The sequence below is a fragment of the Egretta garzetta genome, unplaced genomic scaffold (genome assembly GCF_000687185.1).
Source record: "Egretta garzetta isolate BGI_Z169 unplaced genomic scaffold, ASM68718v1 scaffold59, whole genome shotgun sequence".
Lineage (NCBI taxonomy): Eukaryota > Metazoa > Chordata > Aves > Pelecaniformes > Ardeidae > Egretta > Egretta garzetta.
The window spans coordinates 3126084-3149451 of record NW_009267230.1 but is presented as its reverse complement, the minus strand read 5'-3'; the positions used below and the strand labels follow the sequence as shown (position 1 = coordinate 3149451).

The 23368-nt window shown below is 42.4% G+C and overlaps 1 protein-coding gene across 1 annotated transcript in view; it reads left to right on the top strand.

Moving 5' to 3' along the window:
* Positions 1-23368, top strand: part of ADAMTS12 (ADAM metallopeptidase with thrombospondin type 1 motif 12) — a 178410-nt gene that overhangs the window by 72432 nt on the left and 82610 nt on the right. The window contains exon 4 of the mRNA XM_035902749.1: positions 1096-1270. Coding sequence (XP_035758642.1) covers positions 1096-1270 — 175 coding nt within the window. The remainder of the gene's footprint in view (positions 1-1095; positions 1271-23368) is intronic.

Here is a 23368-nt window from a genome sequence, read left to right as displayed (position 1 = left end):
GGGGCTCTGAGCAGCCTGATCTAGTTAGCGGTGTCCCTGCTCCTGCAGGGGGGTTGGACTAGATGACCTCTAGGGGTCCCTTCCAACCCAAAACATTCTATGATTCTATGATTCTATGATTCTATAAGGCTGCAGAGGCCACAGCAAGAAAGTGAAGAGGAAATAAAGCCATAGGAGTGAGATACCTCAGCCTCTCGTTGCATCTGCAGCCCATCTGTGGGCTGGGATGTCATTAGATCCTCTGATTTAGATTTAGTACTGCTCTGTATATGTTGAAGTGGAAGGGCTATACAATGGTTTTTCAGTGTTAGTAATCCCTGCAAGAAAGCTGAGACACAAGGGACCAAGGCCATGCACAGTTGCATGTGTCTCTTAGATCATGGCGGAGGGAGGTGTAAACTAATCCTGTGTAGTCCAGATGGACAGCAAAAGCCCTGTAGCTCAGTCAAAGCTGGGAGGTTGATACAGAAGTTACAGCATGAGAGATGTTACAGGCTTTGTTATGCAGGTCTATTTTATGATCACAATAGCTGGCTGTAACTCATGAAAAGCTACTGATTGTTTTCATCGGAAGCCTGGGGGCCGTGTGGGTTTGTAGTCTTGAGCCGAGGGTGGGACCACACAGCCCAGCCTATTTGATGGGTTGTGTAATCTGATGGTGGAATTGCAGCTAGGAGCAGAATTACGCTTTGCACTTATGAAACAGCTTCTATTCAGGGCTTGTTCTCGGGGGAACGGATGCAAAACACCAGAAGAACAAGATGCAACTCATTCTAGTGCATCATGTTTGACAAATTAACTTTTGACCTTTCAGTGGCTTTGTACAAATAGGGGAGCCTCTGCCTCTGTATACAGGATTTCAGGTTATTAGGAAGAAGGTATTGTTTCTATTCCCCTTTGGACTGTTACGCCTTTGTGAGGTACAAAGCAACCTTGATGTATGCAGCAAAATAAATGCTGAAAACCTGTTGATTTCATATTTCTGCAGTATAATGACTGGCTTATAAAAAGGTCAGGGATGAAGAAAAGAGTCTATTTTATTTTTGACTTCCAGTACTACACAGTAGAGATTAACTCTTTTCTGCTTATTTTCAGACTGGATATTTCCATTTGCCCCATGGAGACTACTTCATTGAGCCCATTAAAAAGCATCCACAGAAGGAGGGAACACCCCATCCCCATATTATCTATGCAGCGAATACCCTTCAAAATGCTTTAAGGAGAAGACGGGCGATCCCGATGGAAAAAGTACAAGCATGTGGATTGAATGGTACAAATATTGCTGGATTTCTGCCTATTTGCTTTCTGCATCTTTTTAAGCAGATTTTATTTTCCAGTGGTGTGTGCCTTTCCTTCTGCCAGGCTTTTTAAAAATTCTGTAAAAAGAGATTATGCAAAACGAGAGCATCTCAGGCGAAACACCCCGGGAGCCACCCATCTGGGTTCCTTTCTGAAGACCGAAATACTCCTCAAGGCTTCTGGGATATGTGTTTCACACTGTTGATCCTTTCTACCCCTCACTTTTTTTTCCAGCCAGACCTGTCCAGTGAGTTTGAGTTGAGTTCTTGAGTAGTTCTGGGATTATGAGAATTGCAGTCATCATTATTTTTAGTAAAATATTCTCATTCCATGCAAATGCTGCCCTCAACATAAAACATCATAGAATCATAGAATCATTTAGGTTGGAAAAGACCTTTAAGATCATCAAGTCCAACCATTAACCTAACCCTGCCATCCCACCACTAAACCATGTCCCTAAGCACCTCATCGGCACGGCTTTGAATACCTCCAGGGGTGGGGACTCTCTCACTTCCCTGGGCAGCCCGTTCCAATGCTTGACAACCCTTTCCGTGAAAAAAATTTTCATAATGTCCAACCTAAACCTGCCCTGGCACAACTTCAGACCATTTGCCCTCATCCTACCGCCCGTTACCGGGGAGAGGAGGCTGACCCCCATCTGGCTCCCCCCTCCTGTGAGGCAGCTGTAGAGGGCGATAAGGTCTCCCCTCAGCCTCCTCTTCTCCAGGCTGAACACCCCCAGTTCCCTCAGCCGCTCCCCAGTGCAGAGTACAGGGGCACGATCACTTCCCTACTCCTGCTGGACACGCTATATCTCCCCTCTAATCCATGGTTTTAGGATTTCTAGATTTTCTGTGATAGTTACCAAAATATTTAAAGACTTTTATTTGGTTGTTCTGACAGTGAAGGCATCAACAGCAAGGTGGTTTTTGTAGAAGCATAAGTAAAAGTAACTTAAGTAGTGGTGCAATAATACTCAGCTTCGTGCCTTTTGGGAAAACAAACTAACACACTATCCTGGAAAGGAAGAGTCTATCTAGAGGGTAGTTGGCATCTCCTAATTACAAAATGAGTTCCTTTATTTAGTAGAATCATTTACTTGATTGACTTAATACAAAAATTTACAGATCTTGCATTGATTTTTACTCCTCAGTCATGATTACTGCTGAAGTTTTATTGCTATTTAATACGAATTGGTAAATTAAAGAAGCAAACAACAACTCAGTGCACTATATTTCTGGTCATAGACCTGCTTTGCATTTCTTGCTTGCTAGTCAAGAGCAGTGTGAAATGATAGCTGGGGGAAACTAGAAAGCTGATGGTTAGGGAGGACCTCTTCAATATTCTGTGATACTGGGTAAGTGAGGATAAGGGGAAGCCGTAAGAATTAATATGAACAGTGTTCCTTGTTATTATTCATCAAATAAGAACTTACCTACTTGTTAGACAAATAAGCCTGAAGTTGAAAAGCCATGAACATCTAATGTTAATGTCTGTTTTGGCTTAAATCTAAAATAGGTCCCTGATTTTCTGTTTCTTCTGATGATTGCTGGGATAAATGAGAGGAGTTAGTTTTGATTTGCCCATGAAGAATGAGGAAATGTTCTGGCCTACTGTCTTTCAGGTTTTTTTAATGCATGAAATAACATCTGTGAACAATAACTTTAAGTATGGAGAGGAGATAGGAGATACTAGGGATCATGCTGTTTATTTGCTTTGTCTAGCCTGCTTATTTTCTTGCTACCTCTCACTTTTTATGTGTAGTATCTTCCTGCAAAGTCCTGCAGAGTGAGGCAGAAAAAGACTGGCTGTACCTGGATGCTGGGAAAAGTTGACTATAGCTTCCCTGAGATTTCATCGCTTAGACTAGCTAAGTTTGCTCTGATGCCTGTCTGATGTTGTCCAGTCTAATGCTACAGAACTATTCATGGTGGTAATAAAGGGAATGTCTTAGGAATAAACAAAGTAATATACTGTCATTTATGTTTCTATGTTTAATGGACTCATTCAGCCTTTAGAGGTAATGTCTGATTTTGGTCAAGTAGTAATCTGCTTGACTATCACACAAGTTAAGTAATGAGTGTGAAAAAATGCATGGCGAAAAGAAAGCGCTTCCTTCATTACAGTTTTGCCCTTTGTGTGACAGGATATAACAACCATTGGTTCTGCATGATATCACAGATGGCTCAGAACAATGCCTTTTGGGATCACTTTAAAACAAAACAATTTCAATTTCCAGTTCAGATTTAATTGTAGAAACGAATTCTATTTCACTGATTAAACATCATGACCATCCTGTATTCTCAGCCCTAGCTTTGTCCCCACCGGGCTGGGGCTTAACTGATGAAGAGTTGCCTGCCATATCTCTTGTAGGAACGGATTTTTGGAATCAAATATTTTAACCTTGTGGGCTGAGATTCATGATACAGTGTCTGCTTTTGTTTATTTGAGCTCTGATTCTGTTTGTTTTTTAAACTTAAGCTAAGGCAATTGAGTCATTTCTAAGACTAATGCTTGGGAAACCCTTTGCAGTCCAGGCTGAAATGTGATGATTTTTGCTTGGAAAAGTTGAACCACCTGGATGCTTTCAAGTCAGTGCACAAAGCTGGGTGGTGATAATAATAATCTTTTAGTTACAACTAACTTGTCAGGCAAGGAATATGAAGACCAGTTGTATATACAAAATCAAAAGAGAGGAATTACTGTGGGAGGGAATACGTAGAGGATGCTGACCTCCAGTGCAGTCTTTTTCAAGCTTTTTTTTAATGCAAGGACTGTGTCACCTCTTGGAAGAAGCTCTGTGCAGCGTGCTCACAACATTTACTGTGGCAACAACCATGTGAATTTCCAGGCTCCGACCTGCTTGTCGTCTGTCTCATCTACGTACAGTAATAGTTTCGCATCAGTTACATTCCCGTGCTCTTGCAATTATTATATTAATTAGTTTATAATTTGCAGTATCCTTAACAGTTTCAGATATTTGGAGAACAAGCATTGTGATAAATTATGTAAATTAAAACTTAGGTTTGTGCTATAGGCACAACTGCTAGCTGCTGCTTAGGCAATTGCCACATGACTCAGTCATTAGCTGCATGAAAAACTGAGTGCTAGTCTTGAGAGTAGCAGTACATTGCAAGCTGCTGTCTTACTGTATCATTTGAAATCTGTGTGAGACAAAGCAAAAATGATAAATGAAAAGTGTCCCTGAACTTTTAAGATAACTTTTCTAATAATTTATGCCTGTAGGAGAGGAAACTAAAGATTTGGGGATTTGTTTTGTTTTCCTAAATAGGTTATCTTAAAAACTTGACAGTGCTCTGAGATGCAGTGCAAGAGAGAAGGAATCCTTCCTTCTGCAGAATAGGAAGAGATCTCCTCCTGTTTCTTTCTGTTTGTTTTTATGCAGTCTACCACAAGGTATTGGTTTGTTTGTGAGCTGCAAAATAGAAAAGTTTTGTGAATGAAAATGCAGTGGTGTAAAGGAGCCCTTCCTGACTCAGTGCTAAAAAGGGGACTGATAGATGGACTTCTTTTTCTTGGACTGGTGAGGTGGTCAGGTTGCTGTCGTTTAGAAGAAGAGTAGTTGAGTCTATTCAGACTGCAACCCAGTGATTGCCGCAGTCAGCTATAACTACAGAAAGAAAGGTTTAGGATATTAAAACAGATCTCTGACAAAACTTCATTGGAGCTTTAGTGTATAGAAGTTGTCATATGTTTTGCCCTCATTTTGGTATTGAAAATACTTGATAGATGAGTTCCACACAGATTAGAAGTTAGGATTAGTTTGGGTTACACATGGACCTCCAACTCCATGTCTGCAGAGGAGTTACAAACCTTACAGCTGAAAATTCTGCATTTGGAGCACTTTTTCAATGGAGCTGTGATGGGATAAGGCTGGGGTGGGAGGGAGGAGACAGAGGCTGGGTGCTGTGTGAAATGAGTAGAGGGGTGAGGGGAGCTGAAAAAACAGAGCAACATCGTCTGTGCAAAACTTTTTTAATTCTTCTGAATGATGGCTTGGTGCATAGTTCATTTAACAGGTGACTAGAACTCTATTAAGCTGTTTCAGAAGATAGTTGCCTGTTATTCTTCCTAAGGGTTATGTTTGAATGCAGGATTTTATCCAATCATGGTCTTGCTTTTTGATGATTAACTAGATACTGCCAGAGGGTTCTCCTCAATTTTTCTGTCTGCAAGTTTATAGCGTGAACTGTTAGTCTTGGCTTTTGACAGTGAAGTCCTTTGTTTAACCACTTGGAAGAGGGAGGCAAAAAAAGCCCAGGACACTGTTTTAATCTCAAAGGGTAGCCTATCTTTTTTTGGAAGAACATTGTGGAAGAGCCTTGGCTGCTGGCAGAACCCCTAGTACATGCTGTGCAGCTTCCATATCTTTTAAAGAATGATGCTGACATTTTTCCAGTATTTGTTTATCCTGTGTTTAAGCACATCAATTACTATTCAGCTTAATTTGCTTAGTTTCTCCAAAGCACAGAGAGTATTATTCTTGGGATGGTAAATTCACACATTGAATTCTAGGTACTGAGATTAATTCAATGAAGGGCATCTTTCTCCCTGCATCCCTCTGCTTTCTACGAACAGGCTCTACTAATCTGTTTAGAAGATGCTTGCCATAAAAAAAAAGTGAATAGATACATTCAGTCAGAATGACCTCTATTTTGAAGCAGGAACAAGAAAACAAAAAGCCTGTAGGAGTACATCGAGTGTCTCTCATCTCCGGAACACTCTGCATTGAACTGAAAACTGTGAGTGCCTGCTTGTGCAGGCAGCAGGAGATTTAGCATTTCGGGGCGGGGCGGGGGGTGTGTGTACCTGGGAAACAAAGACATGAGCGCAGCTTTGTTCTAGCAGTGGATGAAACAATTGCTGCTAACTGGTATGAAGAGATTGTTTCCCCCCTAAACAAGCTCATGAAATGAAAGCAAAAGATTCCAACTTTCTTTCAGGTTTTGGGAAGACTTTTTTTTTTTTTTTTCCAGTTGCTCTCTGGAGTTTATTAGAACCTAATCAGAGAGAAGATAGACTTTTTTCATTGTCTTGTGCTTTCCTTCTCAAGAAGAAGGAAGAGTCCTCTTCTGTTTCTAAAACCTCTGGATTCTGTGCTGGAGAGATAAGAATCCTTCCACTTTGAATTTCTAACATCTGACATATGAATTTAAGAAGATTTCTGTGTTCATTTCACTTTGCTGTCAGAAGTCCTATTACCTCTAACAAATGAGCAAGTGCAAATGTGTAGCCTTGCTAAGCAATAAAAACGATTCTAGTTTCATTAGCATACAGAGGCTTAATAGATATGTTTATTATTACTTGAACTTCAGGTTTTAAGGACACAGGAGAAGGTTCTTATTTCTTAGCTTCAGTAGCCTAGCAGTTAAATACTTGAGTTTAAGCTAGTTGTGGTACAAGCTGGGTCCTTTTATAATTAGTGGAGTAGAACAGTCATTATCAAAGGCTGATTCATCCTCTCCTAAGACGTTGTCTTTGACTTTTGGGATGAATTGTTCTTGGATGCTGCCTGGGCTGTACTTATAGGCAGTAGAAATATTGATAGAGGAGAAAGGAATAAAATACTGGGGTTTTGTGCAATTCTCCCTCTCCAGTTAAGTGAGTGCAGAGTCAAAACTAGAACTTTTTCCAAGTGGATCTAAAGTCTCTGCTGAACAGGGGCCAGAGAAAGCTCAATGCTGGCAAAGTGCTGGAACCTGCTTTCTCAGTCCCTGATTGTTTTCTCATCTTCTCTTTTCTGCTAGAATTTAATTTTCATTATTTCACTAGCTCCTACTAACTGAAAAAAAAGTGCTTTCCACAAGTACTTGTGTTGTGGAGGAGGTAAGGGAGAAAACAGGAAACAGGAGATTGTTGTTATAGTGTGAGAATAGTTACTCGTTGCCATCAAAAGCCATTAGAAATGTGATATGCTTCCTCACTCAATGACTGAATAAATTGTAAAGTTCTTTGACAGCCCATTTTCCAAATAATATGAGTCAAAACTATAAGGAGGGAAAAATCTGCTTTACTGTGTTTCAGCGGAGTCTTTCTGTTCAGTCTCTGTGCCACTGCAAAGAAATAGTGTTTTGCTACACCATGCTTGCTTACTGCACTCGGTTTCCTGTAGTTTAAAGGGTAGACTGTGGTCCCTTCCATGTCTTCATTGAAATAGTTTGCTTAAGCCACTCATCAGATTGAGGATTCAAAGTCTGGATCCAGACTGAACTTAGTTCAGCATTTCTAACTGTGTACTGTCATAGAGGAATATATTCTGCTCTTGCCCTGTGCCTACAGCTTTCCTTATCAAACTGTGTGTGATACTCTTGTGCTTTTTGTGTATTGCCATTGATTGGGTAAATAAATGCTTTAGTAATGTAAATGTTAAATTGCTGCAGTATTGATTCAGGGAGCAATAGCAAGCTTTAAACTGCTACATGTCAGATGCCATCCGTTTCTCTTTTGTAGGACAACAGTAGCCTTGAACAACTGTAAACCTTATTCCCACAGTTGAAATAGAAAACCCAGAAAGCTAAGCTGCATTTAGGAAACATTTTTGTTGCAGGAGTTTGAAAATTTGCTCAGAACACTTGACCCATTAATGGAGTAGTATTGGCAAAGCTGCTCAGCCTTCAGTCTGGTTAGTGCCAGATTTCTCAGTCATACTGAACTCTCTCTGAACTTTATAAAAAGAAACTACAATTACCTTATTATTTCTGGGCAGATCACAGATTTCTAATTCTTCTGAGAAGTGCTGGACTTGTGCTGGGGGGCTAATGCACTGATATGGGCTCAGTGCTCACAATTAGTTTCTCCGAAGTCTGCATGTCCCTGATGAGCCTCTGGCAGCCTCCTGTCATATGTGACCCACTTTAAACAGGTGTCTGAGCATCGTTTTTCTGCATGAAACACAGTGTCCTTGCAGTTTGCCCACTCCTTGCTTGGGGCTGGTGTTCTTCGCCTCATGCTCCCAGCATCTGCTTGAACCTGGATTAATTTTGTGTACTTGGAGAGACTCTTCTGGATGAATTGTAGTTAAAAGGAGATCGTAATACTCCTCTCAGCATAGCTTTTAGCTTTATGATTAGTTGGGAATGAGAGGAACTGTGTAATTTAGGAGGTTATAAGATTTTTTTCTATCCACTGCTACTTCAGCCTTCTTTTAGAGAACTGTAAGCTCTCTCCATTTTAGGAAGAAGCGGGGCTGTATCTGGACTTATCCCACACCACACACAGTTACTCGGTAGCGTGTTCTGGGGTGCACAGATTCTGTTCTGCACTCCTGATTATCTGCTGTGTGTAAGATGGAGTTCTCAACTCCAGTGATGGGTGCTTGTGGGGACCATTCTCATAATGAATTTCTGGCAATGTTGAGTAGCTTGGGACGTTGTGTTTAGTAGACGCAATTTCACTAGACAGCAGTCTGCAGAGGGCATCCTTTGAGTTCAGGATGTCATTCTGACACACCCCTTTATATCTGGACTGATTTTATGTTTACTCATTGAAAATAAGGATCTGCCTCAACAGGGATTTAGTGAGCTACTGGACTTGGTAGCTGGATTCGATTTGTTGTGAAAGACTTATAGTAGATTGAGTTTTGTTCCTCAGTTTCACGGTGCCTGTGTAAAGATTACCTGTTGCAGGGTATCTTTGCAAATAATACCTCTTTACTGTGTGCTATTTCTGAACTGTTCTGAAAAAAATGTATGTGAATAATGGACTGGAGGGACACTATTCACTTAAAGATCGTACAGAATTACACACAACCTTTTTCTAGAAAAAAGAATTGTCCAACAGAAGTAGGCATCCACCTTTATGCAAAAAAAAAGTGGCCAGAAGATTGCTATGCTAAAAAGTATAGTGAATGGTTTTAGTTGATGCCCTTAAATACTGCACTTGGTTGAAGACTTTGTGGAACCATTTGTTGCATGTCCAAGTTTCTATATGAAAGTGCATAAAAGAGAATATTGATTTTTTTGCCATGATTTCTTCTACACTTCCTGTTTTTCTTTGCTTGCAAATATTCAACTTAAACTTACTTCAGCAAACAACATGCAATCAGGTGGCTTAGCTGAAAAAACTACGTATTCCTGTCATCTTTCAACAACTGATGATGAAGTCTTTGTGCACATGAATTAGACTGTTAAATTAGAGAATCTTCTAAACTTTTCTAATCAGTCTCAAGAAACACTGCCCCAAAACGAGTCTTTGTGCAAAACAGAAGGTCCAAAGCCTTGATGTCTTTTATTCATTTCTTGAAAAAAAATGTTCTAAGTCCTTCCTGTCTCTCATTTATGCTCATTTTTAAAAAGGCTTGTCTAATATTTTTCTCAGCTGCAAAACAGTGTTTGACTTGAAGCTGCAGAGAGAGATATTTTTGTATTTTAAATACTTTTAAAACACAATTAAAACACAGCTTTGATCTGAGTCTTCCATTCTGCCAAAGTTAGACTTAGCAGCAAGTTTCTTGCCTGCCTGAGCTCTGAAACAAGCCAAATCGTGTTCCTTCCTCTCTGATCTGCACTGTTGTCAGTTGAGCCCTCGGTATGGATTCCTCTCAGCTCTGTGGAGGTTTGGATTTGGATCAAAGTCTTCTTTCAGGTGCTGCAGTTTTAACAAGGGATCATTCCTGACATTTTCTGTATTATTTGCCTGACATTCTCCAGGTAAAATATTCGCTGAACCACTCTCTGCTTTATGGTATTTTCTTTTCAGTATCCCATTGCACCCATTGCCCATCATAAGGTACTTCTGTCAGTCAGGTCTGCCTCAGCGGAGATGGAAGGAGATGAGAGGGATGAAATTTCATCTGCCATGGAGGTAACAGGGAAGAAGGGCAGTAAAAGAAGGGAGTTTCCTGCAAAGTGTGGACTGGTGACATTGGAAGGCAGCTAAAAGTTGTGCAAGCAGAGATAGCCTTAACATTGGGGAATGGATTACTAAACAGACCCTTCCCCAGCTGATAGATGTAACCTGGTTTTATCCATAATTATCCATTCTTGGAATATTTTTCTCTCCTTAAGCTATAATTAATCATACTGGTTTTTGATGTGTGTGAAGTGATGTTTCTTTCAGGCAAACCTGTCTGCATTTTTCACTCTTTCTGGTACAATGCATTTACATACCTTTATAATTTCAAGGCTACCTGGAGAGAAGAGGAGCCAGGGACTTTCTGCAAACGAAAACTGAGATTGTCACTTAGGAAATAATAGAGGCTGAGTCTGTTGGCAGGGCTTTGCTTGATTCTTTTTCCACGGTAGTGCAAATTTCAAAGCTCAGACTGGGTTCTAAGCAAACACTCTCAAACTTCTTGGCATTTTAGTGTGGGAGCCCCAATGGCTCCTGTCTGTGAAGGATTCTGGCATAGTTTTCTGTAGGCAGCAAACCACAGGGAGTCCACTTAATTACAGCCGGTGTTACTGATGAACCTCCATCCTATGCATGACAAAAGTGGAAGCAAATTAATGGGATCATGACAGCCAACAGGTTATAATGCCCCTGACAATCAGTCTATGATAGGAAACCAGAATCAAAAGAAAAAGTCACTCTCGGAACTCTGGGTAAAACTGGAAACATCCTTTAGCCCATGCAGTGGTACTCATGAAGAACTGAGAATGGCACCAGTCACCCCAAGATGGTGTTACCCTAACAGGACTGCTCGTGTGAGGTGCCTGGTGGCAGGAGACATCTCTCACATGCAAAGATGCTGTCGGCTGCCTCCCCTGAGGCATCTCAATGTTATTTGCACTGTTCCTCCCCTTGCTCCTTCTAGCAGTTTACAGATGCCTTTGTCACCTCTCCCCAGTTGCAGGACAGAGTAGCTGGGTGATGGGCTTTCCCTGCTCTGCTGTTTCAGTGGCTGTGCATGGGTGCCTCTTCAGGGGCTTAATCAGGCAAAATGAAATCTTGTGTGCTGAGTTGGAACAGGAGAACCTCCATGGTCCTCTTTCAGAATTTCATGAAGCTGGAAAATGTTGTTATTGGGACCTGCTTCTAAGAACAGAAAACATTAAAAGCAGTCATATGCCTGAGATTTTCAAGATGTCCTATTAGCATTTCAGTAACTCCCAGACTGACCAACCCCTTCTCAGCCCAGGCTCAGGGGGAAGTCCTCACCTGTAAGAGCCCCTTCTGCACTGCTGATGTTTGCTGCAGAAGCACAGCAGGGTTGTGGCTGAGGCTTTGAAGGCTGTATTGCTTAGTAACATCATGTGGAATACAAGATACTTGGCCTCAGCCAAGGATGAGGAGGTCTCTCAAAATGCTAGCATGTGTTTTTTTCCTTTGAGCTTGCTAGTGGGATTGGTATATTTTATACACAGTGGAGAAATGGAATGGGAAAAACAACAGCTGGTCCAGAGAAAGGCCAAATAAACTGTTGTATAAGCCCAGAGATAAGAAGGTTATAGCATATGCAGCATTTCTTAAAGATACCATATCAAACCTTGAAAGAATAGCATTTCATTTCAAGATTAATTCCAGACTGTCTTTCTCTTCCTTCCCAAACTAATCAAAAGGCATAGTTTAACTATCACTTCAAAGACCTATTCTGTGAGCAGCCATTTCTCTTTCACAATACAGACATTACACATTAATTTAGTTGGGGTACTTTACATTTCTTAAACTATCTTTGGAACATTTAAAACTGAGTTGGGTTTTTTTTCTTAAACAATTGAAGTTTCTGGAATTACAAGTGAACTGTAATGGCTATCTTCCATGTATAACAAACTGTTGTGCTAGGAATGTTCACTTACTGATGGATGATGCATTCATGAGAACTTGGCCTGTGTGTCTGGAGACAGGTGCATGAGGATTGGGAGATGGGGAAAATGAGGCACAGAATTTCACCAACTTGACATCTGCCATCTAGCACTGTCCACTCCCCCATCTTGTTTTCAAATTTCATCTCATGTGATGGTGCCAAAAAGATTGAATGGGCTACAGTATTTTAGGGAAGTATGTGTCTGGTTTGGGTGTTGTCGTGGTTTAACCCCAGTCGGCAGCCAAGCCCCACACAGCTGCTCGCTCACCCTCCCCACCCTGTTGGGACCGGGGAGGGAATCTGAAGAGCAAAAGTAACAAAATGTGTGGGTTATGATAAGAACAGTTTAGTAATTGAAATAAAATAAAAATAATAATAAAAATTGTAATTGAAAAGTAAAATGGGGCGGAAGGGAATAAAACCCAGGAAAAACAAGAGATGCAACCTCTCACCACCCACCGACTGACACCCAGCCCATCCCCAAGCAGTGATCGCTGCCCCCTGGCTGATTTCCCCCAGGTAATATATTGAGCATGACGTCATATGGTATGGAGTAGCCCTTTGGGCAGTTGGGGTCAGCTGTCCTGGCTGTGCCCCCTCCCAGCTTCTTGTGCACCTCCAGCCTTCTCACTGAAGGGCAGTATGAGAAGCTGAAAAGTCCTTGACTTAGTGTAAGCACTGCTGAGCAACAACTAAAACATCAGTGAGTTATCAGCATTATTCTCACACTAAATCCAAAATGCAGCAGTATGCCAGCTACTAGGAAGAAAATTAACTCTTAACCCAGCTGAAACCAGGACAGGTGTTTCTAAGGATGGCTGATGAGCAAAGGAATAGGATCCAGCCATTGTCTCCATCTTTCACCCTTGCACCCCCATAATGGCTCATGCTCATCCTGCTCCTCAGTCCTCATTTCATAATGAAAATAAGTTATGATAGCTTTGAGTGATGTCTCAAAAAAGTACTATTCTCTCCATAATTCTAGAGGAAGGAATGAAAGGGAAAAAAAAAGCAGTTGAAATATAAATCCTGTAAATGTAATGTTGGAAGGCAAACATCAGGACTTGTGCCGTTCATTACAATAGCTAATCAGTTCTGTTATAAAATTAATGGCATTACGCATCTGTTTCCTCTGTTAGTTCAGATAAATGCTTTATGAATATTATTATTGGCATCTTCAGAACGATTTGTCATTTCCAGGCTTTTACGTAGTAAAACTCAATGGTAGTGGGTGAAATGGTTTAAGATGCTTCTGGATATACCCCTAGGCTTGGGTTTTGCTATGGAAATCACTCCGGTTCTCCCACATTTCCAGGAGATCTGAAGCTCCCAAAATGAGAGTGGGACGGGCACAGTGACAGCCTGGAAGAGGTGAAGCAGAACTGTCAGCTAAGACGTGTTTGCCAGGGGGTGTTGGATCACACTTCATTTTGGAAGCACAGGTCAGCTTTATGTGCTCTCTAAGGGTGCTGCCTGATCCAGCACGGTATGTTAAAGCCCCCCCCTCGCAGGGGACAGCGTGGAGGCAGCTGGTCCTTCTGGATCTGCAGAGCTGCTGTGGGTGAAGGGCACTAGGAGCACATCTAAGCTGGCTCTGACAACACGGGGCTCTCAGCGTAGACTAATTTTTCTCAATTCTCATGCGGGTCTGGCACCGTGACTTGAATTCTGTGGGGTCTCAGCCTGTCTGCTGTGCCACATCCAGGGTGCTGCCATAATTTCTGGTTAGTCTTGTTTAAACTTACCTTTAGCTGAATTAGTGAGCAGGTAACAGTTTCCAGAATGAAAGCATTGGAGAATTCCCAAGAACAGCAGTAACACATAAAATAGTTAATACAAATGCCAAACTGGGGTTTCATCTCTGCTATGCTAACAGCCAAGGACACTGGTTTTTTGACTGGGTTTTGGAGTATTTGGAAAGCACTGATTACTGTCTCACTTTTTAGCTTTTAAACCCCCTTTCCAGTCCTCTTAGTACACACTACCTATTAACTGTAAGAAACTGGTTTAGGGGAAAAAAAAAAGGTGAAGAGCAATGTGTTTATATCCATGAGCTAAATTAAATGTTGAAATGCCTGTTAAAACAAATGTTAAAACAAAGCCTGGCAATTTATATAAGGAACACTAATGGACCTTCTATTCAGCTCCTCCGGTGACTGAAAAAGTTTTGTTTAAAAGTTATAAGGGGAGCTTCAAATACTTTATTTTGGGGTTTTAAGTATTTTCCATCTCCTGTGTGTGTTTTGCTGAAGAATTGTATGATACGTTTTCTTTGATGTGGATACCACATACAGTACGTATTTTTATGGCTGGTGCAGAGGATACCTTCTGGTAAGTTTTGAAAAAAATGGGGTTGTCTTCTATGTTAATAGACCTAAGCTAACATGCAGAAAAAAAGGAAAGTGTAATCTAGATTATTTCCTCAGTATTCTCCTGATCTTTTGTGTTTTAAGTCAGGATCTCAAGGCAGCTAAGAGCCAATTTGTAAACTATTGGTTATAAGACCAGGAAAATCTCATTGTCAGTGCTCAGTGAAATAATCCCATGTATATGTGAATGGATGCTTTCTTAATTTATGTAAATGTATCTGTATACATTTTTACTTAGACACTTAAGACCTAGGCTCAAATTATTTCTTAACCAGTCAATTCTGCAAATACTAAGACAAAGATCTGTCTAGAACCATTTTTTTTCCTAATTTTACCTGGTTTATGTTTGTACATGAAATAATTTATTTCTGTCTAGTGCTTTATAATTGGACTGTCATGTTACAGCTGGATAACTCTCAAATCCAGTCTTGAAATTATATTTTTAGCTGAATTCTTGACTTATTTTCACATCTGGAAAAGGTAAAGTATGTGAATCTGTCTTGAAATCTACTCAGAGTTTTTGTAGCGGTAGTGCCGAAGAGTAAGGGGATGCCAGCTGGGGCGGTTTCAGCTAAGTTCCCCAGTTCCCACATGTATGGGTATCCAGTAACCTCTCTGATGACAACCTGAAAGAGGTTGTTTGCAGCATGTCACAGTTGAAGCTGTACATTTTGAAAACTGAACTAGAAACTATTATTTTTTTAGAAATGTGAACATATTTGAGTTACTGAATGATAAAGATATCCTGAAAATACTAATCCAATGCTAGAATGTGTAGCAAAACCCCTGACATTGTAAACATAGAACAGTTGCAAAGGCAGGCAGTTTACATCATGAACATAAATGGACATCCTGTTTAACAACTTCGCTTGAAAAATTTTGTTTAAAAGATGCCAGTGGTATTCCAAACACTTTTTTTTTTTAATATTTACTATTCGGTTTTATTGTATATGATCTGTAAGGTGAGTGCTGAGCTAGCATTTACTCTCCTACTTGTAACACTGTAGATATTCATGGCAAACACTGTTCCTACACAATGAGATCATATCTGTGCCAATAAATTAAATACTCCGGTATTCTTTGGCGTTGCTGCCAAGTAGCACAGGACAGTCTGTGTGCATAGATTAAATTTTCTCAGCCTCCTGAACAGAGTGGTTCAGATCTTGACTACCGAGAGGGATTCCTGGGCCTGTGTCCACTCCTGTGCCACGCTCAGGAGTTGACTAAGAGCATGCTTGTTGGACATTACTGAGGCTGTGATGGGAATCATCCACTTTAAAAGAACAGGCAAACAAGTTCCAGTGCCTGGGTGCATTTGTTCCCTGACCACATTTAACTTCCCAAGGTAGGAAAAGCATGATAGGGCAAGTTATTTTATTTTTCTGGTGAGAAGGAGAGGACTTGAGAGGGTAGAGTGCCATTTTGCTCCATGAAGCTTCAGGAGTGTCATTATCTATCCATGGTACACAAAAAGCACCTCACCTGGGGAGAAACCAAGGTAGTGGTGGGTGCTCTGTGCCTGGCAGACCACCTCTCTAGGGACAGCAAGGCTGCCGAAAGGATAGCTTAGAAATATAAGGATGTCGTTCACAGAAAGCCAAAGGTGTCAGTTTTTTATAGCTGAGGTTCAAGAAGGAATAAGCCAGTTTTTATTAGAGTAGTGCAGTTCCTTGTCACTCCAAAATATAAAAGTCGAATAGGAGTGTATGGGGATTGCTTCTCCATATGGAAATATAGAAGTGAGTGTTCAGGAGTGATTTCTGGTTACAGCTGCTGAGGTATGGCCAGGGGTTGGTCATTTGACTTTACAGTGTTTCTTTGACTTAATTAAGTTTAAGGTGTCAACACTAATCTGTGAATAGTTTCAGTTGCCTGACTGACCTGGACAGGCTGGAGAGTTGGGCGGAGAGGAACCTGATGAAGTTCAACAGGGGCAAGTGTTGAGTGCTGCACCTGGGGAGGTTTAACCCCATGCACCAGTACAGGCTGGGGGTTGACCTGCTGGAAAGCAGCTCTGCTGAGAGGGACCTGGGAGTCCTGGTGGACGACAAGCTCACCATGAGCCAGTAGTGTGCCCTTGTTGCCAAGAAAGTAAGTGGCATCCTGGGGCGCATCAAGAGGACCGTGGCCAGCAGGTCGAGGGAGGTTCTCCTCCCCCTCTACTCTGCCCTGGTGAGACCCCACCTGGAGTGCTGCGTCCAGTTCTGGGCTCCCCAGTTCAAGAACGATTAGGAACTCCTAGAGAGAGTCTAGAGGAGGGCTACAAAGATGATGAGGGGACTGGAGCACCTCCCCTATGAGGAAAGGCTGAGAGAGCTGAGCTTGTTCAGCCTGAAGAAGAGAAGACTGAGATGGGGTCTCATCAACACATACAAATATCTTAAGGGTGGATGTCACGAGGACAGAGCCAGACTCTTTGCAGTGGTGCCCAGTGACAGGACAAGGGGCAATGGGCACAAACTGAAGCATAAGAGGTTTCAGTTGAATATGAGGAAAAACTTCTTTACCTGCTCTGGGTGAACCTGCTTTAGCAGGGGGGTTCGACTAGATCACAGAATCACAGAATCGTAAGGGTTGGAAGGGACCTCAGGAGATCATCTAGTCCAACCCCCCTGCTAAAGCAGGCTCACCTAGAGCATGCTACACAGGACTTCATCCAGGCGGGCTTTGAATATCTCCAGAGAAGGAGACTCCACAACCTCCCTGGGCAGCCTGTTCCAGTGCTCTGCCACCCTCAGAGTGAAGAAGTTCTTCCTCATATTCAACTGAAACCTCTCGTGTTTCAGTTTCCATCCATTGCCCCTAGTCCTGTCGCTGGACACCACTGCAAACAGACTGCTTCCGTCCTCTTGACTTCCGCCCTTAAGATATTTGTATGCGTTGATGAGATCCCCTCTCAGTCTTCTCTTCTTCAGGCTGAACAAGCCCAACTCTCTCAGCCTTTCCTCGTAGGGGACACCCCAGGATACCATTGGCCTTCTTGGCAACAAGGGCACATTGCTGGCTCATGGTCAGCTTATTGTCCACCAAGACTCCCAGGTCCCTCTCAGCAGAGCTGCTATCTAGCAGGTCATCCCCCAGCCTGTAATGGTGCATGGGGTTCGACCTCCCCAGGTGCAGCACTCGACACTTGCTCTTGTTGAACTTCATCAAGTTCCTCTTTGCCCAGCTCTCCAGCCTGTCCAGGTCCCGCTGAATGGCAGCACAGCCTTCCGGCGTATCAGCCACTCCTCCCAGTTTTGTGTCATCAGCGAACTTGCTGAGGGTACACTCTATCCCCTCGTCCAGGTCATTGATGAACAAGTTGAACAAGATTTCAGAATTTAGCATGCTATAGTCACTTACCAAGGATGTGTTGCAGCAAGTAATCTTTCAGCCTCGGGGAGTATTCCTGAGAGGCGTCCCTACTGAAGGGGAGATCCTGGCATGCAGCCTGCTGCCGTCAGGAGATGTCAACGGGCCCTGGGCTGTCCGCTGTTTATAGTGGTCCCTGGTCCGGACAGCCTTTGGCTACTGAGTTGCCACTCGTCCCCAAGGTCTGGCATAAGCTGGATGCAGCCATCAGGAACTCCCACTGGTGGCTACTGCTTACATGGTGGGGACCACACTGCCACATTTGTGCAGTTTTCATTTATGTCCAGCTAAAAATTGGCTAAACTTTGAGTGATCAGTTGTGGCTTTTACTTTGTTCGCTTACTCATATGTGTAGAAATGGGGGTTTTGTAGGTGATTCAAGGTCAAGAAACACTGCTACAGAACAGTTCAGACAGTCTGTAACTTAAGGGGCTCAACTTTAATAGTTAAAACTCATTAAATAACAAGTATGAGCTATACTGTATGCCACTGCTACATTTAATCTCTTGCCACATTTTTTCCAGTCTGTTACCACACAAATACCATCAGCTTTTGTTCCCTTTTTGCCGGGGAGTGAATGAAGCAAATACTAGAATTATAAAGAGAGGTGCCTTTTAAGGTGCTATAAAAAATAATCTCTATGTGGAGAAAACAGTGAGGTAAGTATCTATAAGGTAGAGGATCAATGTGCTGGTATGTCCTGGTTTCGGCTGGGATAGAGTTAATTTTCTTCACAGTAGCTAGCATAGTGCTGTGTTTTGGATTTAGTACCAGAAGAATGTTGATAACACACTGATGTTTTCAGCTGTTGCCATGTAGTGCTCAGACTACTCAAGGACTTTTTGAGCTTCTCCTGCTCGGCCAGGTGCATAACAAGCTGGGAGGGAGCACAGCTAGCACAGCTAACCCAAACTGACCAAAGGGCTATTCCATACCATATAACGTCATGCTCGGGGGGGGTTAGTTAGTTCGGTCGGTCGGTCTGCTACATTTAATCTCTTGCCACATTTTTTCCAGTCTGTTACCACACAAATACCATCAGCTTTTGTTCCCTTTTTGCCGGGGAGTGAATGAAGCAAATACTAGAATTATAAAGAGAGGTGCCTTTTAAGGTGCTATAAAAAATAATCTCTATGTGGAGAAAACAGTGAGGTAAGTATCTATAAGGTAGAGGATCAATGTGCTGGTAATATTGCCCAAGTGCAAAAAACTCTGCAAAAATGACTATTTCTAGTAATAATAACTGAGATGGAAAGAACTGCCATTGACTTCCAGAAGTCAGTAGAGATAATGAAGAGCAAATTTGCTCAGTGTTTTTAACATACAGTGTGATTTCGAAGCTAGTGACAGTCAATTATTATGGAATATTGTTAAGTTTCTGGTTTTTTACAGAACCTATTTAGACTGAGCCCTCCTCATAGCAGCAGGCTTTATACAGAGAACATGAAACTCCTTGGTTAACTGCAAGAGACTGCCCCAGAGCAGCTACTCAATAGCTGTTAGGTTTTCTGTAGAGACTCAATATATATAGATAGCATTCATGCATGGTACCCAGTAGGATGTCTGGAAGGGGGTGCTATGGGCTTGGGAGAGAGAAAGACCTCATACCTCTTGGTGACTTAAGTAGTTCTGATGCAACTTAGAGGACCTGTTTTGCTCTCTAAATATTTTTTGAGTCTGTTCTGTCCTCAGCCAGCCCATGTAGAGAGAACTGGGCCCTGTCCCAGTATGTAATTTCATGCAATTCATTCCGCAGTTCACCTTGGATGTGGCAGATTTTAGCTCAAGCTTTTGACCTGGAGTCATATCCTGAATTAATGTATTTTGTAACGCTCGTATCACAAATAGAGCTGACAAAATTGACCACTTGTAAAGTTCTTTCAGCTGAAAAATCTCTCCATGATTCAGCTTTTTAGCCAGGAGAATATGGATAATTAATTCACAAGAAGGTCTGACGGGCACAACTGTCTTCTTGCTGGTTTTGACTGTAACACCTGTCTGGACCTTCCTGGGGGATGAGCTGAGCAGCACTTTCCCAGAGCAAGTCCAAGCAGAGCAGAGGCAGTGGAGCAGAGTGTGCTGACACCTGGAAGATAGAGAGTTGGCCCTAAAAATGACAAGAGGGGTTCAGGATGCCTGGGCTTGCTCATGGGAGTCACAACTGAGTTGGAACCTTGCAGAGTATTCAGCAAGGGGAGTTGGGTGGTGTTTCAGGAAGAGAAGAGGTGCAGTTAGGGCAAGAGGTGCAGAAGAATGCAAAGAGATCAGGCCAAGCAGGAGGACAGAGGTGATGTGAAATAGCTTTAGTTCGGCAGCCATGCTTATCACAGACAGTTGCAAACCAAACTGCTGAGGTTCAGTTCTTGTTAACTTGGAATTTTCTTTATGAGGGTGAAGCTGAGCTGGAGCAGGGTCGCAGCCCGCAGGGAGGCTGCATCCTGTTATGGGACCACCTAACAGGCTGGATAAACAGAGGGGTGGTGGCATCTCGCATCTGCTCTGTGCTGCCTGTCCATGTTTGCCTCTGACTTTCTATCCCTCTGGGAGAGGAGGCAGGAGCAGCTGGTCCCAGCTGGTTCTGTACTGATCATTTGCAAGCACAGAGTGATGCAAATGACTCGGTTTTGCTGTGTTTACTGAAGGGAAATGATGGACCAGAGAAGAGTTCCTGTGGTGCACAGGTCCTCTCTTGGAGACCTAAGAGGAGGCTCTTAAACACACCCTACATTTCTGATTCTGCATGGAGGAGCATAAACAGACAAAATAGTGCTGGGCATATTGGTTTTGTTGTGATAGTGACAGTACAGGGAGGATTTTATGAAGGGTGTCTGCATGGAGGGAGTCCTTCTTTAGTTGTTGCAAGGCTGAAAAAGCCAATATGCGCCTCTTGGGTGTATGGAGCAGCAGTCTGTCCTCTCTGGGGAGACATAGGGAAATCTTGAGGTATTTCCAGAGACCTGAGCAAGACTGCAAATGGGAAGAGAGGCCTCTTGTTTTCCTTCAGGGGAAATCCCAAACCCTCCCCTTGTGGTCTGCAGCTGTATCATCCCCGGTCAAATCACAGGAGACTTTACACCCTAGCTGGCAGATGGACCAGCGTGGAAGGAAGCACGTGTTACGGACCGGAGAACAGCGTTGTGCTGACTTACCTGTCTCCTTTGCTGTACTTCAGCTTGTGGTTCTGCTGGGGAACAGAACAAAATGTTTCTTCATTTTAGGACTTTGATAGGTATCTGTACCATGCAGAATTCGGTGTCTGATAAAAGAGGAGCTGCACAACATTTCTGAAGTAAAATTTTTGCACAGGAAAATGTGCAGTTTACTTATAATCCCTGAATCAAATGTCATTATTCTCAGTCATTCTTTCTTGAAGAGAAGGTTGCTAATGTTCACCAGTTTTAGACTCAGTTAGTATTGCAAATTTAAAAATCTAAGTGTGGGTACATAAGCTGCTTTAATGGCTTTTGCTGAAGAGGAATAGCTCTCCCCAGTCCCTGTGGTACAGCACTCAGCCTGCTGCTGGGTACACAAGCTTATTAAAGCCCAGGAGGTGGAAGCCTCTTTCAGATGCCTCCTGAGTCCCTGTAGTGGCTGGCTGCAATCTGCACAGCTTGAAAACCACGTTGCTCTCTTAACCCAATCCATGCAAAGAGCAAAGTTTCCCGTCTAAATCACTCCCACTGCCAAAATCCTTGGAATTACAACCCTTAGTGGGCCTTTCCTGTCCTTTGTCTCCTCCAGCATTGTTTTGCTTTTCTCTGTTGCCTTTCCTTGCATTGATACTCTCTGTCCACCATTCCTACATTCTCACCAACTCTTGAAGCTTGGCATTAGGGCAGCCTGCAATGAGTGAGTGCCTGTTGTGGAAATCACTTAGATAACTCTGAAGAACTAATGGGCACTCCGGAGACCTGTACTGCTGATTTCTGGATCCTGATGATTCATAACTGTCTTCCTGTCCATATGTCCAAGAAGCTCCACAAAATATATCCTTCCAGAGTTTCAACGCTTTCTTTCACTGCTGAATTATGTAGTGCCTGCACAAAATTACCTGCAGCATGCAAGCTTAGGGAATAGAATAATAGAAACATTTAGGTTGCAAAAGACCCTTAAGATCATTGAGTCCAACCACTAACATAACATTGTCAAGTCCACCACTAAACCATGTCCCTAAGCACCATGTCTACCCACCTTTTAAATACCTCCAGGGATGGAGACTTCACCACATCCATGGGCAGCCTGTTCCAATGCTTGACAACCCTTTCCATGAAGAAATTTTTCCTAATGTCCAATCTAAACCTCACCAGGCGCAACTTGAGGCCATTTTTTCTTGTCCTGTTGGTTGTTACTTGGCAAAAGAGATAGACACCCACCTCGCTACACCTTCCTGTCAGGCAGTTGTGGAGGGCGATAAGGTCTCCCCTCAGCCTCCTCTTTTCCAGGCTGAACACCCCCCAGTTCCCTCAGCCGCTCCCCATCAGCCTTGGGCTCCAGACCCCTCACCAGCTTCGTTGCCCTTCTCTGGACACGCTCCAGCCCCTCAGTGCCTTTCTTGTAGTGAATAAGATCCTTGTAGCCTTTTAGCCTTGTTCTTATTCCTGACTTAAGCAGGTTGGTGACCTCTGATGACCAGCATATAACCAGCTTGGTTTTACTTCATTATTATGTGAATGAAATTTAGGGAACATCAACAGAAATTTTTGGAGTCTGAGTCAAGTGCTTCTGGTATTACTAGGCTAAGTTTTCCGGAAGGCAGATCAACCCTGACAATGCACAGACAACAACTTCGAGATGTCACTTTCAGTTATTTGCATTAATTTTGTTCAAATCAATTTTCGTATAGAAATGTAGAAAGAAAAAAAATTTATTAATAAAGCCCATATGTTTAAATTCTCTTTTGCATCATAGTGGCTCCCCAAGACTGCATTTCTCTCTCATTCTTATGTCAACAGTTCTTAAATTGTTTGGTGAGAGACATTAAGACATAGGCATAATTCACTCGGAATTTTGAATCTGCAAATTTTTTTTCCAGTGAGATGTATTCTGTTTTAGAATATACTTGTTTTTCATCCAATTAAAATATAATTGTGCTGTAAGTTAAATTGTTTTCAGATGCCGTTTTATGAACTGCTAGATTAATTCGTAGGAAAGTCACCTTATTCTTGTAATCCATCAATTAAAGTTTTCACCAAAATAAGAGGAACCAGCCACTGAAGTTACTGAGTGAATGAGCATGGAAAGTTCAAATGATGTTGAGTAATGTACTCCTAGAACAGCATCATATGCAGCTATAATTTTTCATTGTCCCTTATTGACTTGGCCTCAAAGCCTGGGAAAAAAAGTAAGAACATGCAGGCAGAATGAAAATTATGGCTGCAAAATGTAGGCAGCTCCAGGCATAGCTGTTTCCCACGATGTTGTTCTCTGTGTACCTCCTGATGCCAGTGGCCCAGAACATTTGTCATTCCATCTTTCCAGCCTAAGTGGTAATGAGCGGCAGACGCACTCAGCAGCAGTATCTGATTAAGTGCATCAGTCAACACAGGTCCAATTTTAGCTTCATTCTGCATTAGAGTGGTGT